This window comes from Pyrgilauda ruficollis, unplaced genomic scaffold (genome assembly GCF_017590135.1).
Source record: "Pyrgilauda ruficollis isolate IOZ18807 unplaced genomic scaffold, ASM1759013v1 scaffold219, whole genome shotgun sequence".
In the NCBI taxonomy this organism is placed as follows: domain Eukaryota; kingdom Metazoa; phylum Chordata; class Aves; order Passeriformes; family Passeridae; genus Pyrgilauda; species Pyrgilauda ruficollis.
The window spans coordinates 1-22,659 of record NW_024521317.1 but is presented as its reverse complement, the minus strand read 5'-3'; the positions used below and the strand labels follow the sequence as shown (position 1 = coordinate 22,659).

General features: G+C 45.0%; 1 protein-coding gene across 1 annotated transcript; it reads right to left on the bottom strand.

Annotated features, from left to right (window-relative positions):
• Positions 1–5,600: 5,600 nt before the first annotated feature.
• Positions 5,601–18,157, bottom strand: GMFB (glia maturation factor beta). Its single transcript, XM_041468348.1, has 7 exons — positions 18,074–18,157; positions 15,537–15,633; positions 15,094–15,143; positions 14,111–14,160; positions 13,017–13,099; positions 11,719–11,792; positions 5,601–9,410 (listed from the first exon to the last, which is right to left on the bottom strand). The coding sequence occupies exons 1-7, from the start codon at positions 18,074–18,076 to the stop codon at positions 9,339–9,341; spliced, it is 429 nt and encodes a 142-aa protein (XP_041324282.1). The 5' UTR covers positions 18,077–18,157; the 3' UTR covers positions 5,601–9,338.
• Between the last annotated feature and the right edge of the window lie 4,502 nt (positions 18,158–22,659).

Genomic DNA, 22,659 nt, shown 5'->3' with positions numbered 1-22,659 from the left:
TTCCTCTCGAGAGCAGCAGTGTCTGTGTCATCATTTCGTGACTTATCACAACAAACAATCACATTTAAAACCCAATTTCAGAACATGGGTGCTGCCAGGCATCTCACCAGGACTCATTACAGAATCCACCCGTGGCCTCAATCCCTCCAACATTTATTGGTCAGATGGCAACAGTTTTCATTTAATAGGCTAAATACTGAATACTCAACCTGTCCTCATAATAACAGGGTTTGTTTTTCTCCTGCTGGGTAGAGCTCCTGTTAATGGCTTTCCACACAATTCTGAGCATGATAACAGTGTGTGGACAGGAAAAGGGACCAAGAGTTGTATTTTTTTTTTTTTATTTATAGTGCATTTCAGGATTTGGCTGCTCATCAGCAACAGAGGGGATTTTCCAAAACATTCTGCATTAGCCTAGCTGTAGCAGTGGTGGCTCCAAAAATGTCACCCTTAGTCCTTAGCTCTTAGAATCTCAGAATGGCTTGGGTTGGAAGGAACCTTAAAATTGTCCAGTTCCACCCCCTGCCATGGCAGGGACACTCTCCACTAGACCAGGTTGCTCCAAGTCCCATCCAGCTTGGCCTGGAACACTTCCAGGGATTAACATCCTTATTGTTTCTGCCCAAAAGGAGCCAAGATAGACACAACTTCAGCTTTGTATCAGAAAAAATAAGCTGTGGAGGGCTCTGACTTTGGTCTTCCTCTTCTCTTGCAGACATCCCTTGTGGCCCTGACTATGGCACCTTCAGGCCCAATGTGTATTTACACACTTAAATCACACTAAATAGGATTTCAGAAGCCTCCATCCACATCTGAATTCCTTCACAAATCTTGCTTTTGATCTTTCCAGCTACATCTGTATTATCAAATCAGCTCAAAGCTGTACCAGTGCTAGAAATCCACCCCACTGGTTGTTCTTGATATTTAAAGTCCAGCTCTGCTCTGGCTGTGGCTCCCAGCAGTAACCTCAGGCACGGGGAGCTGGGTGGAGTGGCTGACTCACTCCACATCCACAGCCCGTGTGCATGAGGGCACAGAGCCAGTACCTCCAAGGTTTTAGGACTAAACCACAGGAATGAGGCGGCAGCAGTAAAGATGCAGAAGTTCTCTGTAGATGAGAACAGCTTTGTTCACCTCCCAGACAGGGAACTGGCTTGTATTAAACTGTACTTACAGACCTTGGAATGGGGCCATCCAAGGAAAGAAGAGCTCTTGAGTGGATGCTTCTATTTTTCTATTCTCCCAGTAATACAGCTATACAATTTGTTTTCTACTCCTGAACCAAACAATTGCACATTCACAGTTGGAGGTAGGGTATAAATATTGTCTCTGGCTGATCCCTTGATCCTGTCGTCCTTGCTGAATTAATCACACTCGCAGATCAATCCAGGATTTGTTGCTGGCAGAGCAGATGGCCAGGCAGACTGCAGTTGTGAGCAAGGCAGGCACGTTCTCCTTCCAATTATCCAGCAGCTTTTTCTAACAGTGGATATTTAAAATTAGACATTATTTTGAACAAATGTTAGATCTCTCTTGTTCCTTCTTCAGCTCCATAGGGACAATGACCCCTGATTTTTGCTCTGCTTCCATCCTCTAAGGCTCAGCAAAAGTACAGGACGGCTGGTGCCCCTTTCCCTTTCAACTGAATGTTTTCTGCCCCATTTTCTTCTGCTGTCTTCCCATTTTCCACAGAAATGAGGTGACAACAGCAGCTGCTGTTTGGCACAGGGATTTCAAGGGTGCATTATATGAATTGCTGAGCCAAGGGCTCCAGGAGAGGGAAGAGCAGCTGCATTCATGGGGCTCATGGCATGGAACAGCAGAAATGGGGGTGACAGTGTGTGCCTTTCAGACAGCCTGGATAGGACTTCCCTGTCACAGGAGTAAATTTGCCGTGAAAGACAGACGTGCTGTTTCCCAGTGTTTATGTCTGTTCTGCATTCAGTCCCTCTGGATGATAATTGCTCCTGTGTCCCCTCTGTCCCCTGCTGAGGAGCTGTGAGAGCTGTCAGAGGAGTTTCAGCCCAGCTCCATCAGTTCTGTAAGAGACACCCCACATTGCTCCAGAGGTGAACAGGGTTAACTCAGAGTGTGTTTGCAGTTCCTGAAGGAATGAAATACGACAGGACAGCCCAGAGGAGACGATCCCCCCGTGCTGGGACACAATGGGCCACTCTGATTAACCACATCTATGCAAAGGCATCGAAATCATCCCCTTGGCTCCATGGCTAGAGAAAAGACAGGGAGGTTACACAGAGCACAGCAAGGCTGCACGGGATGCTGCACACACACACTGCATCAGACAGCCTCTTATCCACGCAGGACCACAGCATACAACAGCACCCAAAGGAACAGCAGGCATGGAAAAAAGCCTACAGGACCTGGGAGAGGAACAGTGCCCAAGTTTACACTGATGTGAACATAGAATTATGGCATTCCAGAATGGTTTGGGTTGGAAGGGACCTTAAAGAACATCTGGTTCCAATCTCCCTGCCCTAGGCAGGGACACCTTCCACTATCCCAAGTTGCTCCAAGCTCCATCCAACCTGGCTTTAAACACTTCCAGAGATGGGACATTCACAGCTTCTCTGGATAATCTGTGCCAGTACCCCACTACCCTCACAGTCAAAAAGTTTTTCAGATATTCAATCTAAACCTACTCTTTCAGTTTGAAGCCATTCCCCCTTGTCCTGGTACTCCAAGTCGTTGTAAATATTCTCTCTCCATCTTTCTTGTAGGCTCCTCTCAGGTGCTGGAAGCCTTCTCTTCACCAGGCTGAACCATCCCAATTCTCTCAGTCTCTCCTCACAGCAGAGCTGCTCTATTCCTCTGGTCAACTTGGTGGCTTCCTAAGGACTCACTCCAACAGGTTGATGACATGCAGTGTCCTAACCACCTACAGAGAATATCCACTGTTTAGTATTTCACCCTTTGTTGCTTCCCACAAAATGAAAATAGAAAACTTGAGGTACGCAATTGCTCAACCTTACGTTCAACCTTTCAATATAGAAACCAGATACAAATGTGTATTAATTTGAAAAGTTAAAAGCTAAAGCCAGGGGTCCTTGTACTTCAGAACTGTATTTATTAAAACAATGCTAGAATTGACATTTTCAATGTCTTGGACACAGCACAAACCCAGCCAGTGTACGCCCTTACTCTGCAGCCCAGAGAGAGGATGCCAATTCCCCAAGAGGTTGATCCCAGGTACATATTTTGAGAACTACAACTCCTTTTCCCTGCTGTACTGTAGGAACCTATGTGCCTGCATGTCTGGCAGTTCAAGGCTGCTCTTCAAGAACACCAGGACTTCCTCTCAGATCCCAGAAAAACTCTCTCTTCCCCAGCAGTTATCATTTAAACTGTGTTCCCAGACCAGCCTCAAGGCCAGCTCAGCACACAGGACCAATTCCCTGGGCTCAGTTCCCTTCTGGAGGGGGTGGGAACAAATGGCATCATCTCCACAGCTCTGCCTTTGCTGGCAGAGAGAAGCAGTTACCTACCCTAAGGTTACATCCTGCAGAGGATGTAACCAAACTGGAGTTACATATGTAGAAGCCAAATCCAACATCTCCAGCATTTATAATTTATAAGCCACTCTGTGCAGGTTTTCCCACAGGAAGCTGAGGTTAATTTCTTTAGACCTTGGAGTACATCACCAAAACTGCAGCTGACACAACTCTGCCAACTAACAAGTGCAGGGGATGGACTCACCTGGCACATCTTCAGTTTTGTTCCAAGAGGTGAGGCCTACCTTAAATCCTCAGCCCTGCCATAAATGTGTGCAGCTGAACAAATTCCAGCCACTCTTACACCCAGAGTACCTCATGTCCTTCCCACAGCCCCACCAGCCTTCCCTCTCAAGGCTGCTCAATGTCAGTTCTGCCTCTCAATGGCACTGTCAGAATCTCTCCTGCCTGTGCTTGGTTTCCTACCCTCACCTGCACCTAAACAGGAAACTACAGGAACTTCACCTGTGAGGAGCTTGGGAGAGCCAGCTTGTATTCCAGTCAATTCAACAACCCATGGAACAGCAGGCACAGGCATACTCACACACTGTCACACACAGACAGCAACTGCCCCAGCTTCCATCCCTGGAAGTGCCCAAGGCCAGGCTGGACAGGGCTTGGAGCACCCTGGGATAGTGGAAGGTGTCCCTGCCATGGCAGGGGTGGAACTGGGTGGTATTTAAGGTCCCTTCCAACCCAAACCAGCCTGTGATTCTTCTTCCAGCTCCTCAGAACAAACTACATTTCTCCTCCATATAATTCCCAGACACCCTGCCAAGCCACAGATCTCCTTAGCAAACTCCCAGCACTGGGCAAGCTGTCTCCACACCTGGAAGGGAAAGCACCTCTGTGAGATGCTCAGGCTGCAGGTACACTGCCGGCTTGCCCTGCTCTGCAGAGGTTTCCCATTTTGATTCCTACTCCCCCTTAGCTCTGACTTTAATCACCACTCAACTGACCTTTTCATCATAACTATTAGAAGCCAATGACCTTTCCTGAATGGAAAAGCTGCCCATCACTTCATATCCCTGGATCTCCTGGCAATTCTCTTTACTCTGCTGTTGTTTTTATGGCCTGTGATATGGCAGTATCAATAAACTATTGCCCATTTCCTAGTGAAGCACACTCAGGACCCCACAGGTGACCTTCTCCTCCCATTGGAGAGCTATTTATTCTTTTTCTTCTCCTTTTCTGGAAAACCATTCTTCTCCCTTAGCAGCTTTTTTTTCCCCAGGCTTTTGGCAATAGATTTTGCCTTTCAGTGACTGAGATGACTGAGATTCAGGAGCCAGATGTGCTGAAGCAGCTGTGCATTTTCTCCTTCATAGAGTTCTCTCACCTGAGAGCAAAGGGGTTTATTTCTGTCATGTCTAATCAGTGGCCTATTAATGCTGTTCTTCAGAGTTCACAGAAACAATCTGTGTCAGGTACTGAAGCTGAACTCCTTGGATTATACTTGGCAGTTTTTTCAACAATAGAGGAATCAAAGTCTCCAAAGATCACAACAGGATGAAACAGCAAGAATGCAGAAAAAAAGGGCTTAAATCAAATTAATGCAGTGGTCTCTTGGGCAGGAAAGAGATGAGCCAATGACTGTGGGAAGGTAAAAAAACCAAGTTCCTCTGTCTCCTTCAAGCTTTGGGGTTTCCTTGACAGCTACTCTGACACTGTTCAGGGGGCATCTGCACTCTGTATTGTATTCCACAGCTCCAGGTTCTGCCAGGAGCTTGTGGGAGAGGTGGAACAGGGAAGTTGATGTGACATTCCAGGCTGACACTGAGCCCACACTGCCTTGCACCTCATCTGGAGACAGTGGGAGGTCTGTGACACAAAGGTGCAAAGCAGCAGAGCACAGCAGTTCCCTGCAGTATTCCAACAGCTCCTCTCCTCCCCATCACAGCAGATGGAAACAGGAATTATTTTAGGTACAACAGCAAATGAGGGAGCAGTTGAGACTGAAGACACCTTACAAGTCCAACACAAACTCCAGGAAGCTGAGAAAAGGAGGAAGGTCATACCAAGCATCACCAGATTTTCCCTGTCACACAGGGACCACTTTGCAATTAAAACAGGCCAACACAACCTCTTAATGAAACATTTTATTTAAACCAATACAAGCACCATGCTTAGCAAAAAAAAGATTTGGTTTAAAGTAAACATGCAATGTGAAGTAGCAGAGACTAAACAGCGTATGGAAGTTGTACTGGTTACTGGTATTTTCATGGAACTGCCAAATTCTCAAATCTGGCCATGAACCTCTCACACCTTTTAAGACAAGTCTGGACCACAGAACAAACACAAGAGTTTCACTGAGCCCCTTCTCATGTCCCACCATGGCTCCACTTCACAGTCACTACATGTATGTATAAAAACAATGTTCATGACGTTTTATTTTTGGAATGCACTGAAGTAAGGAATTGAATTCTCTCCCTTCTGCCTGTTTGAGTCAGACCCCTGTCATCAGTTTAACATTGCTTCTGGACCAGCTATATTACAGTTAAAGATACAAAAATGGAATCCTGGTACAAATGCAAAGATGCTCCTTTGGAGAAGTGAAAAAGGTGTCAACACCTGCATTATTGCCTCCTTTAATAGATCAGAACAGTATTCATGATACTAGAAATACACTTAAACCATCAAATACCAGCATTTACATTTTTTTGTTAAAAATATTCAAAACACTACAAGTCTATTTCATGGGCTGACATGCAAACTCATGCTTTAATTCAGCTTACCATCAGTGAATAGGATTACAAGAGCTGTATCCCAGCCATCTAGTCAATATTTAAAGCAAACCTGATTAATTGTGGCAGAAGTCTCCCTTGGAGAGACCTTTAACTCCAGACCAAGGGTTTTATGGCCAACTTACTAACTCCTGAAAAATAGGAGCTCCCAATGGAAAATGCTGACTCTCAGACCTTTAGCTACAAAGGCTCCCCTAGGCTAATTTATGCTGTCCTTTAGATATCTCTTTAGAGGTCTGAAAATTCAAAAGAAATGTGTGATTACAGATGGGCAACTCACCAGCAAAGCCCAGCAGGAACATACTGGCCTGAACATGGACTCATCTGCCTCCCACTGAGCATAAGGGGGCAGCAGCACAGAACACACAGTTCTACAGATAGGTGGGGAAAAGATGTTATGAAAATAAGAATTATTTCTGCAGGAAAGACCTGGACATAATGATGTCTTTGTTTAACCAAGTGTTAGCACTACCTGCATGTCAAGAGCCCAGGACAAATAGCAGCAGCCAGTTGTGTCAAAACACTGCATTAAGACCAAAGAGAACACAAACAAGGCTGGAACAGCAAACACCCTCTGCACACTCATCTTCCAGAACCTGCAGCTGCTTCTACAGCTCAGCCAGGGAAGAAGGAACAGCTGCCAGGCAGGGCTGGCTGAAGAGTAATACTGGTGGGCTGAGCAGCATCAACAGCACCTTTCAGGAGAAACTGGGCTTTAACACTCCCATGAGGATCTGTTTGCTCCCTGCAAGGCTGGAAGGGGCAGCACCCAAGGCAGAAAGTGCTTAAGTGAGGCACGAGAACGTATGAAGTGGAAGAACTCAGCTGAAGATTCAGCTGTGAGGAATAATGTTTTCTTGGCAGAAGGGGGAGCAATCCAGAGATGAAAGGTCAAATTTCATCATTTCATGCAGCAGCTCCTCCCTTCCCTCCTGATACAGGCCTCTTGTACAGTTATTTTTGTGCAGACCTGTGCAGGCAGCAGTTGGCTGCTGGCAGCCCACCAGTGTACAAAGTACAACAGACATGATTAATCCAGTTTTTCCCCACTGCAAATCAAGCTGAACATTCCAAGCAGCAGCTTCCCTCTCGCCCACACTGTACTTTGACATGCCTCACCTTTAGTACAATCCCAAAAAAACCTCAAAAGAGATTCCTGCCATTTCCAGACTGATGCTTGGAATGACACTATCCTTTAAGCCAAAGTCTTATTTATACAATGTTTGTCACAAAAGACATGGTTTTTATTGATCTGCAGTACAGAATGATCAAGCAACAGTTTCATAATCAACACTTTTTCATCCAGGGAAATGAAATTGTTTTTCCAGTTCAGTAGTTAACACAGAAATTTAATTACAAGCACTTCTTTCCCGCACCAAAAGATCGATTTAATTGGATCATTCCAACAAGTATTTTGAAAAGCTCCTCTCAAGTCAGATTTATATACAAATAAATGAGCAATAACATCAAACTAGGAAGAGATTTACCAACACTGAAGACCTTTGCAAATGAATTCCTTCTGATCTTGCAGGAGTTAGTGTTTTAACACTAACACAACCTATGTTGACAAATGAAAAACAACCCCACTTTCAGCAAAGGTTTCACAGCATGAAATACTGGCCTCCAAATTTAACACTGCATTCCTTCCCAGCGAGCAGATTGGTTGGGGCAGCTGTATTTTAAGGTATGTTATCAACAGGAAGCTGCTCTTACGCAGACACTTGTTCAGAAGCACAACAAACACTCACGAGCAAGATAGGGAGAGACTGTCCCGTGAGTGCTCCTCCTGCCACAGCACGTGCCGAACGTGTCCCACATCAGACAACTACTCTAGTCAATATAAAACAGACCTGTAAAAAGACTGGTCATTTATAAAAGTTAAATACTATTTTCACATTAGATTTGCTGTTTCAAAGAGATGAACCGTTAAGTAGATGAAAATCAAATGATCACTTATGCAAAAGCTTCATCTGGAATGTAATTTTGACCAAAAAGCCATTAAGAAAGTTAGAGGTTGTAATTAAAGTACTCAAAAGCTACGTGTGGCCAACTTTTATAACAAAAGAGATATAAATCGTTCATTATCATGAAAAGCTTTAACCTCCTGACTCCTACAAATGGAGCAGATGATTGGAATTTCAAAGAAAATGAGGTTGGCTTTTTGTTTTAAGAGATGTCAACTGCAGCACGAGGCACTAGGAACAAATATTACTTGGATTCTTTAACAAAGTTTTTACCAAATTTGTAAGAAGTGGCAGTGTAAAATTCTCAAGTCCTTTTAAAGCTAACAAATGAAAGGCACACAGTATCACCAGGTGTTCAGTAACAGGAAATGAGCAGAGGTAAACTTCTCAACAGTGTCAGAACAGAGATGCAAGAAGAAATCTGTACAAGAGGAACCAAAGTTGTAGTTCAGCCCTTAGTTATCAGCTTGTTCCTGTGAGACTGTATTAGCATGAGAACTGGACAGTCAAAAGCTTTGCCCTGAAATTTAGGAAGATTGACTCAGACAACTGAGAAATTACTGGAATGACAAAAATTAGTTCCAAGAATTTGAGACAGTTCACATGGACTCGATGGAAAGATACATGGATGGATTTGCAGTACAAGGATTTTGACTTTTTAATACCACACAAATGCTTCCAGGGAGCTTCCAACAAATGCTTCAAAACTGAGAAAACATTAATCAAAAAATCTGGTGACAGTACATCAATTCTGCTTATAAATGGCTAATGTGTGTCATAAGGATGCATTTGTAGCTCAGAAAAAGTTAGCGTCAGCTTCCAAATGATGTTTGTACACGGTTATAAATCCAGAACTGAACTATTTTAGTTACAGAAATATTAGTCACAGGAGTGCAAAAGGAGTCCCTGCAGAGGAGTATTCCCTTTTAGCAGGTACAAATAAGGAAACACCTGCAAAGATTTGTTACTTCAAGGAGACAGACCTGCTATTCTTTGCACAAACTCTGCACAAGAGAGATACTGCAGGAGACAGCTGTGAATACAGTGCATTGCTTGGATGTAAGTATTCATGTCTGGTTCCAGTATCACCAGGATGGTACATAAATACTTAGAGGTTTCCCTTAGTGGAAAAAGCCCAGTTTCTCACGCAGCCATTCTTCAGTTAGGTCTTCTGTATTTCTGATTTCGAATACCTAAACAAAATGGCATGGCATCAGTTCCTGAGGGATGGGGCTGGAAAGGGACAAGCACACAATGCAAGCAGCACCTTTCCACACACCTTGCCTGAGCTGCAATAAACCACTCACCAACCTACAGTTTTCAGGTGCTTTCTTGAAAGCATCACATCAGAGGAAAAGACACAAACCAAGTGGCAAAAACATTAACATGAACAAGAATCTTGTAATTGCTATTTCTAGGCTTTACTCTTATCCCTTAAGAATATGAAAAAAGCACATGTACTACATTTTAAAATAACCCTGAAGTGGCCCCATCTCACATGCATTATCTCAGCAAGACGGTATTTTGAAGAATACAAATAATTTATTATCTGGGTTGATTTAAGCTCAAAGTTCAGCAATTTTACTCAGTCCAACACACAGTTATTTTTTCTTTTAACTGAAATAAACTCATAGTAGCCAGTAGCATATTGTTTTAACTGTAAAATATCTCAAAACTGAAAACTTGGGAAAAAACCCAACAAAATCCTAAAAGCATAGAATGGTTTGGGTTGCAAGGGACCTTAAAGACCATCTAGTTCCAATCCCCTGCCACGGGCAGGGACACCTTCCACTATCCCAGGTTGCTCCAAACCCCATCCAACCTGGCCTTGGGCACTTCAGGAATGGGCCAGCCACAGCATCTCTCGGCAAAATCCCCAAAACAATCTAAAAACTACTAACCCAAAGCTTTGTGAAGCCTTTAATGAAGACTTGAAGCAGAAAACAAGGTCCAAACCACCAATATACTCTTTACATTCCATGTGGGCAAGTAACTGGTTAGGGTTTGGGTTTTGTTTTTAATAGCCTGAAGAGAAACGTTAATTATGCATTGATTACTGGAGTCCATGAGATACCCAAAGACCAAAGTCAGGTAATTTTACAAATTCACAGGCCTTCAAATGGAGAAACCCAACAAATCAGTGTTACGAGAAGAGAACAGCTTAACAGGAACCAAGCTAGTATGCAAGTCACTGGAGACTGACGAGAGAACTCAGCTGAGTCACTAGCAAGAATCACACCAGGAGGAAGTCACAGCAGGAGTTAAAATGAAACGCAGCTCAGCAAGCGGCAAGAATTAAAGTACATTTGAAGAGCAAGCAGGCAATCCCAACTGGAGACAGCCTGTGTTCTCTGCCTTCAGGAAGATGAATGATCATGAACCTCTATATCCAGTCCTGGACTTGGATTCAAAAACCATTCAGGCTGAATTTCTCCCATTTCAGAAGTGATAGGAACTCCAACTGAGCTACTTCCCCCAGGCTTTCACCTTCTTCTCACCAACCCGTTCTTCTTGCTTACTGAAATCTGTCTTTCTCCTTTCTATCACAGTAGGCCTCCAAGATGCAGTCTCAACAGATCTAAAAAAAGATTTCTTGGGGCTGTGCTGATTGTTTCCACCATCTTCTGCTGCCTTCCTATTGACTCCTGTCAACCTGAGGTCTAATTTAAAACAGAGGTGTCTTCTCTTACAAGGTACAGCTGGAACAGGCAAAAGTTGGACAGAGCTTGGAGCAACCTGGTCTAGTGGGAGGTGTTTGAACAAATGAACATTAAAGTCCCTTCCACCTCAAGCCATTCTATGATTCACAGTTCTCTTAATGGCCCAACAGACATTTGTACTGGGATGTTAAAGGACTCAGCAGGATAAGGAAGACCTAAAGGGAACAGTGCTGTGGGAGGTGCTGAAGTCATTTCACATGGCATGAAAAATCTGAAGCAGCTACTGACTCTATTAAGCTTTACTGCTTGAGGCAAAAAGGAGTCTAGGTATCAATTAGGCAAAGATTTCAAAGATCTCCAAAATGAAAAACAGGTGACATTTCTTTTCTAAAATATACACACAGCCAGACCTAGTGAATGTACTGATTTCTTCTGGTGCCAGTACTGGAAGAACCCAACAGAGGAAGAAATTGTTCATCCCTTGGCACATGTTACTTATTCTGCAGACTGTTCTGCAAGCATCCAGCCCCAGGAACCAGCTAAACTGATCTGTTCCACACCACACTGAGGCTTCAGTCTATTCTTCCCATCAGTGAATTCCTCCCCCACAGCAAAGATGTCCATCCTACTGAGGGATATTTTTGTTTTAGAGAACACTGTTTCTCCGGGTGTTTTAGGGTACAGAAATCTTCACACATACTCCTCCTTCAGCTTTCCTAACCCAGAGTCTGTTCACTGTAATCACAAACTCACAAAACCCTTCTTGCCATTGGTTCAAGCAAGACACAAAACAACAGCCTGCAGTGAAGGGGGAGAGAGTTATTTCAAAAGCCAGTTATACCTTAGTGAGTTCAGCTGTCTGTACAAGCTTATTCTTGCTTCCAGCATACATCATCTGCTGCTCAGGCTTACATCCTGAAGTTATAGGGAAAAAAAAAAAGTTTGTTTAGTTACTTTGACTGCAACAATTCAAAAATAACTTTGGGCTTTTTTTTAAGAATTCCAAACTGAAAGCTCAAGACATTCACAGGAAGATTCTCAGGTAGCTACAGAAGAATATGCTCAGTAGTTGCTAAACTCTTTTATGTACCTAGTTACTCTAGCTCTGAGAAATGAAGGGTAAAACAATGCCATCAGTTTATCTTCTTCCAGGGGATAACAAGGATAATCCAGTAATACCAGTAAGATACACTACTACAATTCAGAACACAGATGGAAGCCCAGGAGCAATTCAGCTCTGTAAGTCCAAACCAAGACCCAGGTTATTTGGCTTCTATTAAAATGACACAGTGCCCTGTCCAGGTAATTGATGTGGAGGGTTGCAGTGACACAAGCAGAGGATGCTCTTTACTGCTCTCTACAAACCTGGATGATCCAGGATTACAGTCTGTTTCTCCTGGAACAGTCTGTTCCCCCAGCACTTTCACATGCTCAGATCTGGGTTAGGGAGCCCTCTTTTCCTGTTCTTCCCTCACAGCTGTGACAGCCCTTTAGACTGTCCCCTCACAGCATCCTCTACTGCTGCCCATTACATCCAGGCCCCCTGAAAACTCCTCTCAAATCCCATCCTAACCCTCTTAAAGTCCTGTTCCTTTCATGGGCAGAATGAAAGGAATAGGATTCTAAGATCCTCAGAAAGAAATGGGCTCCCATGTCCTTCTGAGATGAGAGGAATTTCCTCCCTCCCAGTCACTTATGTCTGAATAGCAAGAGACAGGTGAGCAGAATCACTCAGGAACACAGGCAGTGTCTTCCAGCCCCCTCTCTCTACTCACTTCCTGAGCCTTACAGGGTCATGTTTTGAGGATTCCCCAAGATCTGAGGAGTAAACAGGTTAAATTAAGTTAAGCCTCCATGAGTAGATGCAGAGTGCTCCAGGCCCTGCCCTTCAGAGGAGGGTTGCTGAGCACACTGAGAACAGGCAGACACACCTTTTGGCCAGCTAAGCAGGAAACCAACACTCCAGCTCAGCCTTCAGAAGTGGAAAAAGAGAATCTCTTCTATCAGACATCTGAAGTGCCCTAAATGTGAACCTCAAAGGCAGGAAAACCTCCTTAGAGCACTAAGTACTCATTTTATCTTCCCTAGAAAAGAATATTCCCAAATTTACAACACACAGTCACTAGAGAGTTCACTCACCAACTGGACTGGAGAAGATAAAGCACAATGGATAGGAAACTCTTCCATCTTCATGCTGGTACTTGTAACTATACACAATAAATGTTTTTTCTGAGGTTAAAGAAATCAATTATTTTAGTAGGATATAATCCTCAGTTATCAGAGCTTGATGCAGGCAGAAGTCAGTGTTGCATTTTAGATGATGTTTTAATTTGGCAATAATAACCTCACTGTTTTGTTTTCACTTCCACATCTGACTTTCAGAACTGGCCCTGCCTCAATGTGAGGGCTGTCTCTGTAGTAATGTTTCACATCAGAGCTAAAAATCACCCTCTCAACACAAATATTCCTCTTCCAACTTTGTAAAAAGACTTCCCACACCCACCAGTGTGGTTTTGGCTTAATGAAAGCCAAATTCTTTCTTTGCTGACCAAGAACTTCGTTGTTTCAGGTGTTCTGCTGAATTTGAACTCCAGTTTTAGCCAGGACTTCTGTTTTACAGCCTCCCACTGCACTGTAGGCATGAAAAGCAAGATTCAGAACAGCACAGGGAATGGTGCCAGCCAGCTCTTGAGGCTAACAGGGCAGGTATTTTCTTCACATGTAACTTAAGTACCCTTTTTATTCCACTAGTTAGAGTAGTTTACTTGACCCTCTTTTGTTCCTTTTTTTTCAAAACAAGGATTCCTCCCTGGATCACATGCCCACAACAATCCCAGAATCAGTAACTGCAGCAAAACAACAACAGCCACATCCTGAGAAAGTACCAAAACAGATCCAGAGTTACACAGGCAGAGTCCTGTATTTAGAAGTAGCCACTGACTGGTACACTTTACTCACTTCTTTACATTACCAGCAGCGTGGCTTTGCTTCACTTCCCCAAACATTATATACTCTAAAAGGAAATAAAATGTCAGGAAAGGCTTAAATGAGTCATTGTTTCAGCCAGAGGTACAGTTCAGTGCAGCCTGAGAACTGGTCCCTGGGTTATTTCACAAATAAAGGATCAGCAAGATCACACTACAGCAATTATTGGCCTAAAAAGGTGAAGTCCAACATTTTGAACAGCTTCCAGGAGTGAGTAAGTCCAAATGGCAGCAGCATAGGAAGGATATCGAGGTTGTCTCTCGGGCAGCTCATCCTTTAGCTCATCAGGAGAAATACCCTGGTGACATTAAACACAAGCAATATTTGAGCAAGTACCTCACACTGGAAGGTTAAAGCAGGGTAATGGACACTGAAACACTTGTAGGGCAGATGTTGATCTACAGGCAAATTGATAAGGACCTCCCAAATTACTACAGCAGTTTAGGAAGATTTGTGTGCCAATAGACTCCTATGACTAAACACAGAATTAATGTTAGCATGAATAATCACCCCTATTTTTAGGCATAAGTTTTTAAACATTTTTTGCTTTAGTTGGCTATGCTGGCAGTTACCATGCTTTGCCAACCTTAGTGCTAAACTCAAATAAGTAAGCACCCACCGTAAAGTAAGTTAAAATCAACTACATAAATCAAAAGTTTGAAAAATTCAGTCCTTCCTCCTTCAGCAAACAAAAAAGATTCCCCATTACATTTGAGTATTACATTAACATCTACATTCTAGGGAACAAGAGCTCTGGTTAATGCTCAAATCCCTGGGAAGGATTTAATTTTGCCCTATGGACCGTTAAGAAACACCACACACTGGGCTGACCTTATTATGCCACCCATCAAATTTAGAGTCTGCAGGGGATTAGCAATCCTGCTTCTAATTGATGGCAGACCAGTTCAGAGACAAATGTGCAGATCTACGTGGAAACACAGCAGAAATCTCTTCAAAAAGCCAGCAGGTGCCAAAGATGCTTTTTACATCATTAAAACAGCTTTAAAATAACTTTTTTTTTGGTGCAATTAATTAGTCAACTCAACTGCTTCTGCATAGTTTCACTATTAATGGTGCTGTGCTTTACATGCAGAGTGACCATGCATTTAAATAAGCTCATGACCCAAATTAGATTAAGAGTTTGATAACAATTTGAAACTAAGGCAGTACCTTAGAGACAACAATACATTGCAGGCTGAAGATACTCTTATTTACAATTCATTTAACAAACCTCATGCTCCTCATCCAGCACCACCAACTGCTTATCCTTGTCGATTTTCACTATAAATCAAAATAAAACACAGATCAATGTTTTTTACAATCGATTTACACAATGGATGCATGAAGCTTTTCAGCAGAAAACAATTACAGTCCTTGTGATTCTATTTTTCTTCTTCAGTGTATCCCATGACTTCCCAAAATCATTTTACAAACAGTGGTAGACTCTGAGCCATAATTAAATATAAATACTCTGCTAAGAGCAGATGGAGACTTGAATCCTAAGAACAGCACTGTTTTATTGTTAAAATTCCAGGCAGAATTGAATGTGCTGCAGCTCAGAGAACAAACACGCCCCTGGCTCATGTTTACCTGATACAGCAGCAATCTTACACAGGGAAGAAAAGAGGAGAGAGGATTTTCTGACAATTTTTGTCAGGCACGTTTGGAACTTACTTATAATGGCGGCATTGTTGGTCTCTTTGCGAAATCGGAATTTTCTCAGTTTCTCCACCAGGTCTTCGGCAACATCACAAACCACCAGAGATTCACTCTGCAAAAAGGAAATGGCAGAGGGGAGGGAGAGATAAATCCTTCCACAAAGTCAAACAGACAAAAAAATCCCTGTGTCACACACATCTTTGCATAAATACTGAAAAGGGCCTGCACGCAGCTTGTCCAAAGCTTCAGAGCATCACATCAACCAGAAAAAACGTGAGTGAAAGGAAATTGTTTTTTTTAGAAAAACCACATTAACAGAACATTCATCTGTTTTAATTTCCCTCTTCAAAGCCACACAGTTAACTGGGAGTATTTATTAACTACTCCTGAAGTGGGATTATTCTCAGAGTTCTTAGAAGTAAACTTTACACTTCTACACTTAAAAAGTAAATTTTACACTGCATTTTCCAAGCCCTGAAATAAGGGAGTCCCTTAGAGCAACAGCAAATGGGATCAAGTAATTTAAGCATTTAACATAGTAAGAGCTACTATTGACAACATTGTCCTTGTTTATTTTTACCCACAAAAATATTGAGATTCACACACCCAGAAAGGTTTGAGACATTTTAACCCAAAAACATGCAGCCATTTCCCCCTGCACACACCAAGCTCTCAGAGATGCTCAAGTAACATATTAGTCATCCCACTGAAGATGAGGAAGGAAATTATTGTTTCACAAGCAGCCATGCAGGTTATCTTCCCTTACACAAGCAATTTCTGAACTGCACCAAGCCAACCACTGCCATTTCCTGAGCAACATTTTATACACACAACCTCCATCACCAAGGGATTCATGGCAGCTTGATAAAGAAGTTACTTAAAATCTGCAGCTTGAACTGCATTTGTGAACTCCCAAGGCATCAAGAACTTTGTACCAAAGTAACTGTATTTCAAGGTTCCCTTAAAAAATCCTCAGATAAAAATTGTGCAAGATTACCAATCAAAAGCTCTAATAAAGAGCAGCTCTTGCACTGACACAAATCACTGCTTTTAAACCAGAATGTCACTATTTAAGCTCCCAGTTCTGTCTCCTCATGTTCAACACTCTGAGATTTCCCCCAAAAAGCAGACGGGTGGCTCTGCTTCCCCACTTCCCATACCCCGCGTTTGTTGTTGCTCCTAAAAAGATTTCCACCTTGATCAAATTCTGGCACAAAGTTTCATCCCTGTGCTTCCTCTGGACAGCTGGAGAGGAAATCAGGCTCTGTTGTGACAGCAGAGCTCAGGCACTGCCTGTACCTGATTTTGCTTGTTTCCCCTAAAAGTCAAAGATCGCCCTTGGCTCCCCCTGATCAGCGGGTCCCTCTGACCCAAACAGGTTGAACTCGATGGTTTCAGAGGTCTTTGCCAACCTAACTCATTCTGGATTCTGTGAAACATCCCTACTATCCACTGTCACTCATTCAGGGAAAAAACCCTAAAAAATACTTTAAAACACCACAGAATTCAGGGGTGTATTCCATAGCTGAACTTGTATTTCATATAAAATGTCACTTACACCCACTCTCACTAACCCAGGAGGTCCCAATTAAAAAACCCAACAGGACTCAGGGCTGCATTTCAAAGCTGAGGTTACATTTTATATAAAATACTCTTTTGTGAAGGAAGCTTTTCTCCCAATCCTCTGGGCTCACCAGCTTCTCCCAGCCGTGCTCCTGCTCACACCTGTGCAGCCACACAAACACAAATCCCCGAGGGGATCAGAAGGAAAACACTTGGTAACATCAGATTCAGACTGTTTATCGGGGCTAAGCCGGCTCGCCAACGCTGGGCTTAACAAAAACTGAAGAAAGCCAAGGCGGGATTGCTGCACAGACAGGGGCACACCGGCCAGCACCGCCGAGGGGCTGCTGCCCGTGCAATCCCCCTCGGGACAGCCGCTCCCCTCACCCTCAGGCTGACAAGTAAACACGAATTCCCCAAAGTGCCTCAAGCCCGACTCTCACCAGAGGCACACAGCAAAACAACCCAAGATTTGATCAAATCTGCTTTGCAACTGCTCCTTCCACAGGCGGGTTCCCAAACCTTAACTAAAAGCAGCATGCAAGATTCTTCCTTTCTCCACAGCCATTACTTTACCCATTAACCAGTATTAATGCAAAGTACCCCACAGCATTCATCCACCACTCCTTGTTTCTCTCGCTCTGTTCCAACCAGCAATCACAGCTCAAGTTCAAATTCACCACTCGGGTGAATGAATTCAATGAGCAACAATCAGACGTTCTACAGTGAATCAGCTCGAAACATTACAAGACAACCAACAACCAGGTGCGATCAAGCCGTCAGTCGCTTCACAGACACATAATCAGTTCCTCAGAGGTCAGATCACGCGTTTTCCTGTTGATTATTCTATCATTTCCCTATCGAATCTTTCTGAATCAGCTAACTATGCACCACCTCAGCGGGGTGAGCCCCCTCCCGGCCGGACCCCCCCCCTCCCTCACGATCCCCCCGGGTCCCCTCTGAGGGAGCGGCGCGCGCTCCCCCCTCACCATCTTGGCGCGCGCACCAACCGCAGCCGCTCGCGCGCCACCGCCACCTCCTCCTCCTCACTGGGTTGCGCTCCCCACTCACCGCGCCTGCGCGGCGCAAGCCCCGCCTCCTCCTTCGCCCTCCGACCAACCAACAGCGCTCCCCCTGGACGGGCGGGGAGGTGTCACGCGCCTACGGGCAGCGGGGAGGTTCACGGCCGCCGAGGGCGGGAAAACGCATGATCACGTGATCCCACAGCACCACGCCCCTCCCCGTTGCCGTGCAGCCTAAGCCCCGCCCCCTGCCCAGTTGCCATGGCAACTCGCGGTCTCGGCCTCAGGCGCCATTTCGCTCTGAGGGGATCTGGGGGAAGCGGGACGGGACGGGGTGGGTTTGGCTTCACAGCTTTTAATGTGCCTTAAAAAGGGCAAGGACTGAAGGTTTAAACTCTGGAAGTGAAGCATGACATGAATCAGAAGTTGTGCTGCTCGTGGTGCTTGTGTGTAGAAGTGGAGTGTAATTCTGGAAGTCATGCGGGGTCTCCAGCACACAAGACACAAATAGGAGCAGCCAGAGCTGGGCAGACGCTGCTTGTCCGTAATGGGATCTTGATGTGAGGCTCTCCTGATGCTGGAGTGAATATTTGGCCTTTTCCATGTCACTCACAATTTTAGATGCTGTTAGAGCAGGGAAAAATGCACTTTAAGAGATTCCATAACAGATTTAAGAATATAATTGCTTTCCTCAGAATGAAAGGACAGATGCAGCCTTTACATCTCAGACACAAGGTCTAGTGAATTATACTAATGACTTAAACACCAAATGTATAAGATAAAACTGCAGATTTTCACCAAGGGCTTCAGCAAACACCCCAGAAATGCGAGATTGTTGAGCAACTATTTTGGAAGCCTCACACAAAATCACAGAATATCCTGAGGTGGAAGGGACCCACAGGGATCATGGAGCCCAACTCCTGGCACAGGAAAACCCTAAAAATCCCACACTGTGCCTGAGGACATTGACCAAACGCTCACTGAGAACTGTCAGCCTTGAGGGCCATGACCATTCCCTCAGGAGCCTTTTCAGTGCCTGACCATCCTTTGGGCAAAGAACCTTTTCCCAATACTCCACCTAATCACAGAATCACAGTCTGCTTTGGGTTGGAATGCACTGCAAAGATTATCCAGTTCTTAGCCCACTGCTCTGGGCTGCAACACCTTCCACTAGGCCAAGATGCTCCAAATCCACCTAACGTGGCCTTGAACACTTGCAGGGGATGGGGCAGCCGCAGCTTCTCAGGACAGCCTGTGCCAGGGCCTCACAACCCTCACAGCCAGCAATTCCTTGCCAATTGCCCACCTAACCCCCATCCCAGTGCAAGGAGGAAGCAAAGCACAGGGACATAAGGCACTGTGGGAGTCGTGGCAGAGCAGGCCCCTCTCCTCTAGGTTTCACAGAGTTCTTGGAAGAGTTAGGATGCAGAAAAGGTAGTGTGGGATTGGAGAATGCAGAGGACGTAGGGACAATAATCCTTCTCTTGCTTTCTAAAGCCTTATCCAGTCCCTGCAGCTGGTGGAGGGTAGTTGGTATGGATGTCACATTTCAGTGCATGGAGCAGCGCTTTGATTACCTGGAGCGGAGGTGACTCAGCTGGTGCGGCACAGCCTGGGGCAGAGTGCCAGGGCTGGGGGAGCCCTGCTCTGGGCTGACTTGTAACAGTGGCACTTGTGGGCTGCTGCTGAAGTGCTGCTCCTGCTCTTGGGGTTGTAGTGTAGCCACAGCAGAAGGAGCTGTGAGGCACAGAGCAGAGACCAGATGTAGATCTCCAGCAGCAACTTGGAGGAGGAGGAGGAGACTGTTGTGATGCACCTCCTGAACACCCCTGCCACAGTGGCTCAGGATGAATTTCCCGCTGGATGTCTTCAAGAGCCTGTGCCACTGCCTGGAGAAGACAGACCTTGACCACTTTGTTGTAGGCAACAAGAGGCTTCCTGTGGAGATGGGCTTGGGGCAGCCCCTTCTGGGCTGTTGCTGAACTGCTGCTCCTGCCTTTGGGGCTGTGGTTCAGGTGCAGAAGAGCAGCCGTGAGGCAGACAGCGGCCGCCAGAAGAGCTCGAAAAGAGGTTTTGAGTTGCAGGTTGGAAATTGAGTACACAAGGCTTCTCTTAAAGAAGAGCTTCATGAATATGAAGGAAACGTGGAGGACAGCAAAAGTAATGCAGAAGCAAACATCCAGTGAATTTTAAATCATCAAATACACCATTTCAGTTTCTGACACATGCTGAGCACAAAGTGTCCTGAGACAATGCTGTGGCAGAGACTGAGTTCTTCGGGCACGTGGCAGAAGACCCAGCAGATCCAGCAGCACAACTGACACTTCCAATGCAGGAGCTTCTTACCCACGTCCTGGTGGGGGTAGGCTTTTCCACCTACACCTTAAAGATGGTTATGATGCACCTCCTGAACACCCCTGCCACAGTGGCTCAGGATGAATTTCCCGCTGGATGTCTTCAAGAGCCTGTGCCACTGCCTGGAGAAGACAGACCTTGACCACTTTGTTGTAGGCAACAAGAGGCTTCCTGTGGAGATTGGCTTGCAGCCAGACTTTGGAGTGGTTGAACCACCAAGGCTTTTGTAGCACCTGGTGCATGGTCCAGGTGCCCACACTGAGGCCATCTGTGATTACACTGGGCTGCAACATGGGTTCAGACAACTCCTGTTCTGCAGCCCTTGAGAGAGATGCGGAGGCACAGGGCTGTCTGATGGCAGCTGAGCTGCCTGACAATAGTGTACATATCAACTGTATATAAATTACCTATATCTATACTTATCTTTAACCAGTTTCACTAGACATGTAAAGTTTTTGTATATGAAATATGTATATATGTAAAACTTAGTGTTATATATATAGTTTTGCAATATTAGGCAAAAATAATATATATAGAGTGGATAAGGTTGTGTGGCAGCAGCATGTGGAGGACCTGGAGCAGGGCACCCATGAGCCAATTGACCCTGGGCGGGGAGCTCAGCTCGCAGCTGCCTTGGGGCAGCCCCTTCTGGGCTGCTGCTGAACTGCCGCTCCTGCCTTTGGGGCTGTGGCTCAGGTGCAGAAGAGCAGCCGTGAGGCAGACAGCGGCAGCCCAAAGAACTTAAAAAGACGTTTTGCAGTGCAGGATGGAAATCGAGCAGAGAAGGCTTCGCTTAAAAAAGGGTTTCAACTAGATGAAGGAAATGTGGAGGACAGTGAAAATAATGCAGAAGCAAATGGCCAGTTAAGTCATCAAATATAACATTTCAGTTTCTGACACATGCCGAGCTCAATGTGTCCTGAGACAACGCTGTGGCAGAGACTGAGTTCTCCGGGCACGTGGAAGGGCAGACCCAGCAGCACAGCTGGCACTGCCAATGCAGGAGCTCCTCACCCACATCCTGGTGGACGTAGGCTTTTCCACCTACACCTTAAAGATTGTGATGCACCTCCTGAACACCCCTGCCACGGTGGCTCAGGAGGGATCCTGAGGCACAGAGCTGTCTGATGGACTGTATATCAGTATGTATGAACTGTATATAAATTAACTGCATCTATGTTTAACTGTATATAGGTAGCTACATATATTAACACTGCATTTAGGGAATCTATACTTCAGTAACGCCCTACTGTTCCAAAATCTGTATCATGCCAGTCCTCTTGCGCCCAACTCTCTGCCGGCAGCAGTGGCCAGGAGGAGAGCTCCAGCTACAACTTGGAGGAGGAGGAGGAAGAAATGAGACAAGGTTGTTAAAAAGGGAGTGAAAAGTGACTGTGCAAATGTGGGGGGAAACAACATTCATGGAAATGAAGAAGGCAGTAGCAATATTGATGCAAACAAAGAAGACAGTGATTTTGGAAATGAAGGAAAAGAAGTCAATGAGAATGCAATTGAAGTAAAGTATGACGTGAATGGGCAGAAATACAACAGTGATGTTGGAAATGAAGAAAAAGTGGCAGATTTTTTTCAAATGAAGGAGACGATGTTGGAAATTAAGGAAAGGAAGACACTGATTATGCAAATTAAGAAGATGAAGAAGACACCGGTGTTGAAAGTAAGCTCAGAAGACTTTTAGAGAAGCAGGTGCTTCTCTAAAAGAGTGGCCTATTCTGCACTTGGACAGAGGATGGGCCATGATAATTGACCTGATGGACAACTTGACACATGTGTTTGGACTCCGCTTGTCAAACAGTTTCTGTCTTCTGCTCAGCTAGCCATTGGGGTGGGCAGTGCCTTCCAAGGTTGGAGTCCATGTGGGGAGGATGTTGTGTACTGCATGTTCCTCCCCCTGAGTCATCTGCCAGGGCACACCTTCCTCCTGGAAGCTGGACACTGCAGGGCAAATGCCTGGGACGAAGTTCTGCATCTGTGTGGAAAGGGCTCATGTGGAAGGAACAGCTCAGGGGAGAATGTGCTGTGCTCCCTCCACCACTCTAATCTCCACTAATCTTGCAGGCCAAGGGGTCAGGGTCTTGGGAAGGAGAACACGGACCGAATGGTTGAATGCCTGGCTACACAGGGGTTACTCCATATCTGTGCATCTACCAAGGAGCAGCTGGATTGGGAGCATATGGCAT

Coding starts and splice junctions, on each gene's coding strand:
- GMFB (XM_041468348.1), bottom strand. Junction 13,100..14,110: donor CTGCCCGAGAGACAACCTCG/ATATCCTTCCTA, acceptor CTCAGAAAAAAC/ATTTATTGTGTATAGTTACA. Junction 11,793..13,016: donor TATCTTCTCCAGTCCAGTTG/GTGAGTGAACTC, acceptor CTATAACTTCAG/GATGTAAGCCTGAGCAGCAG.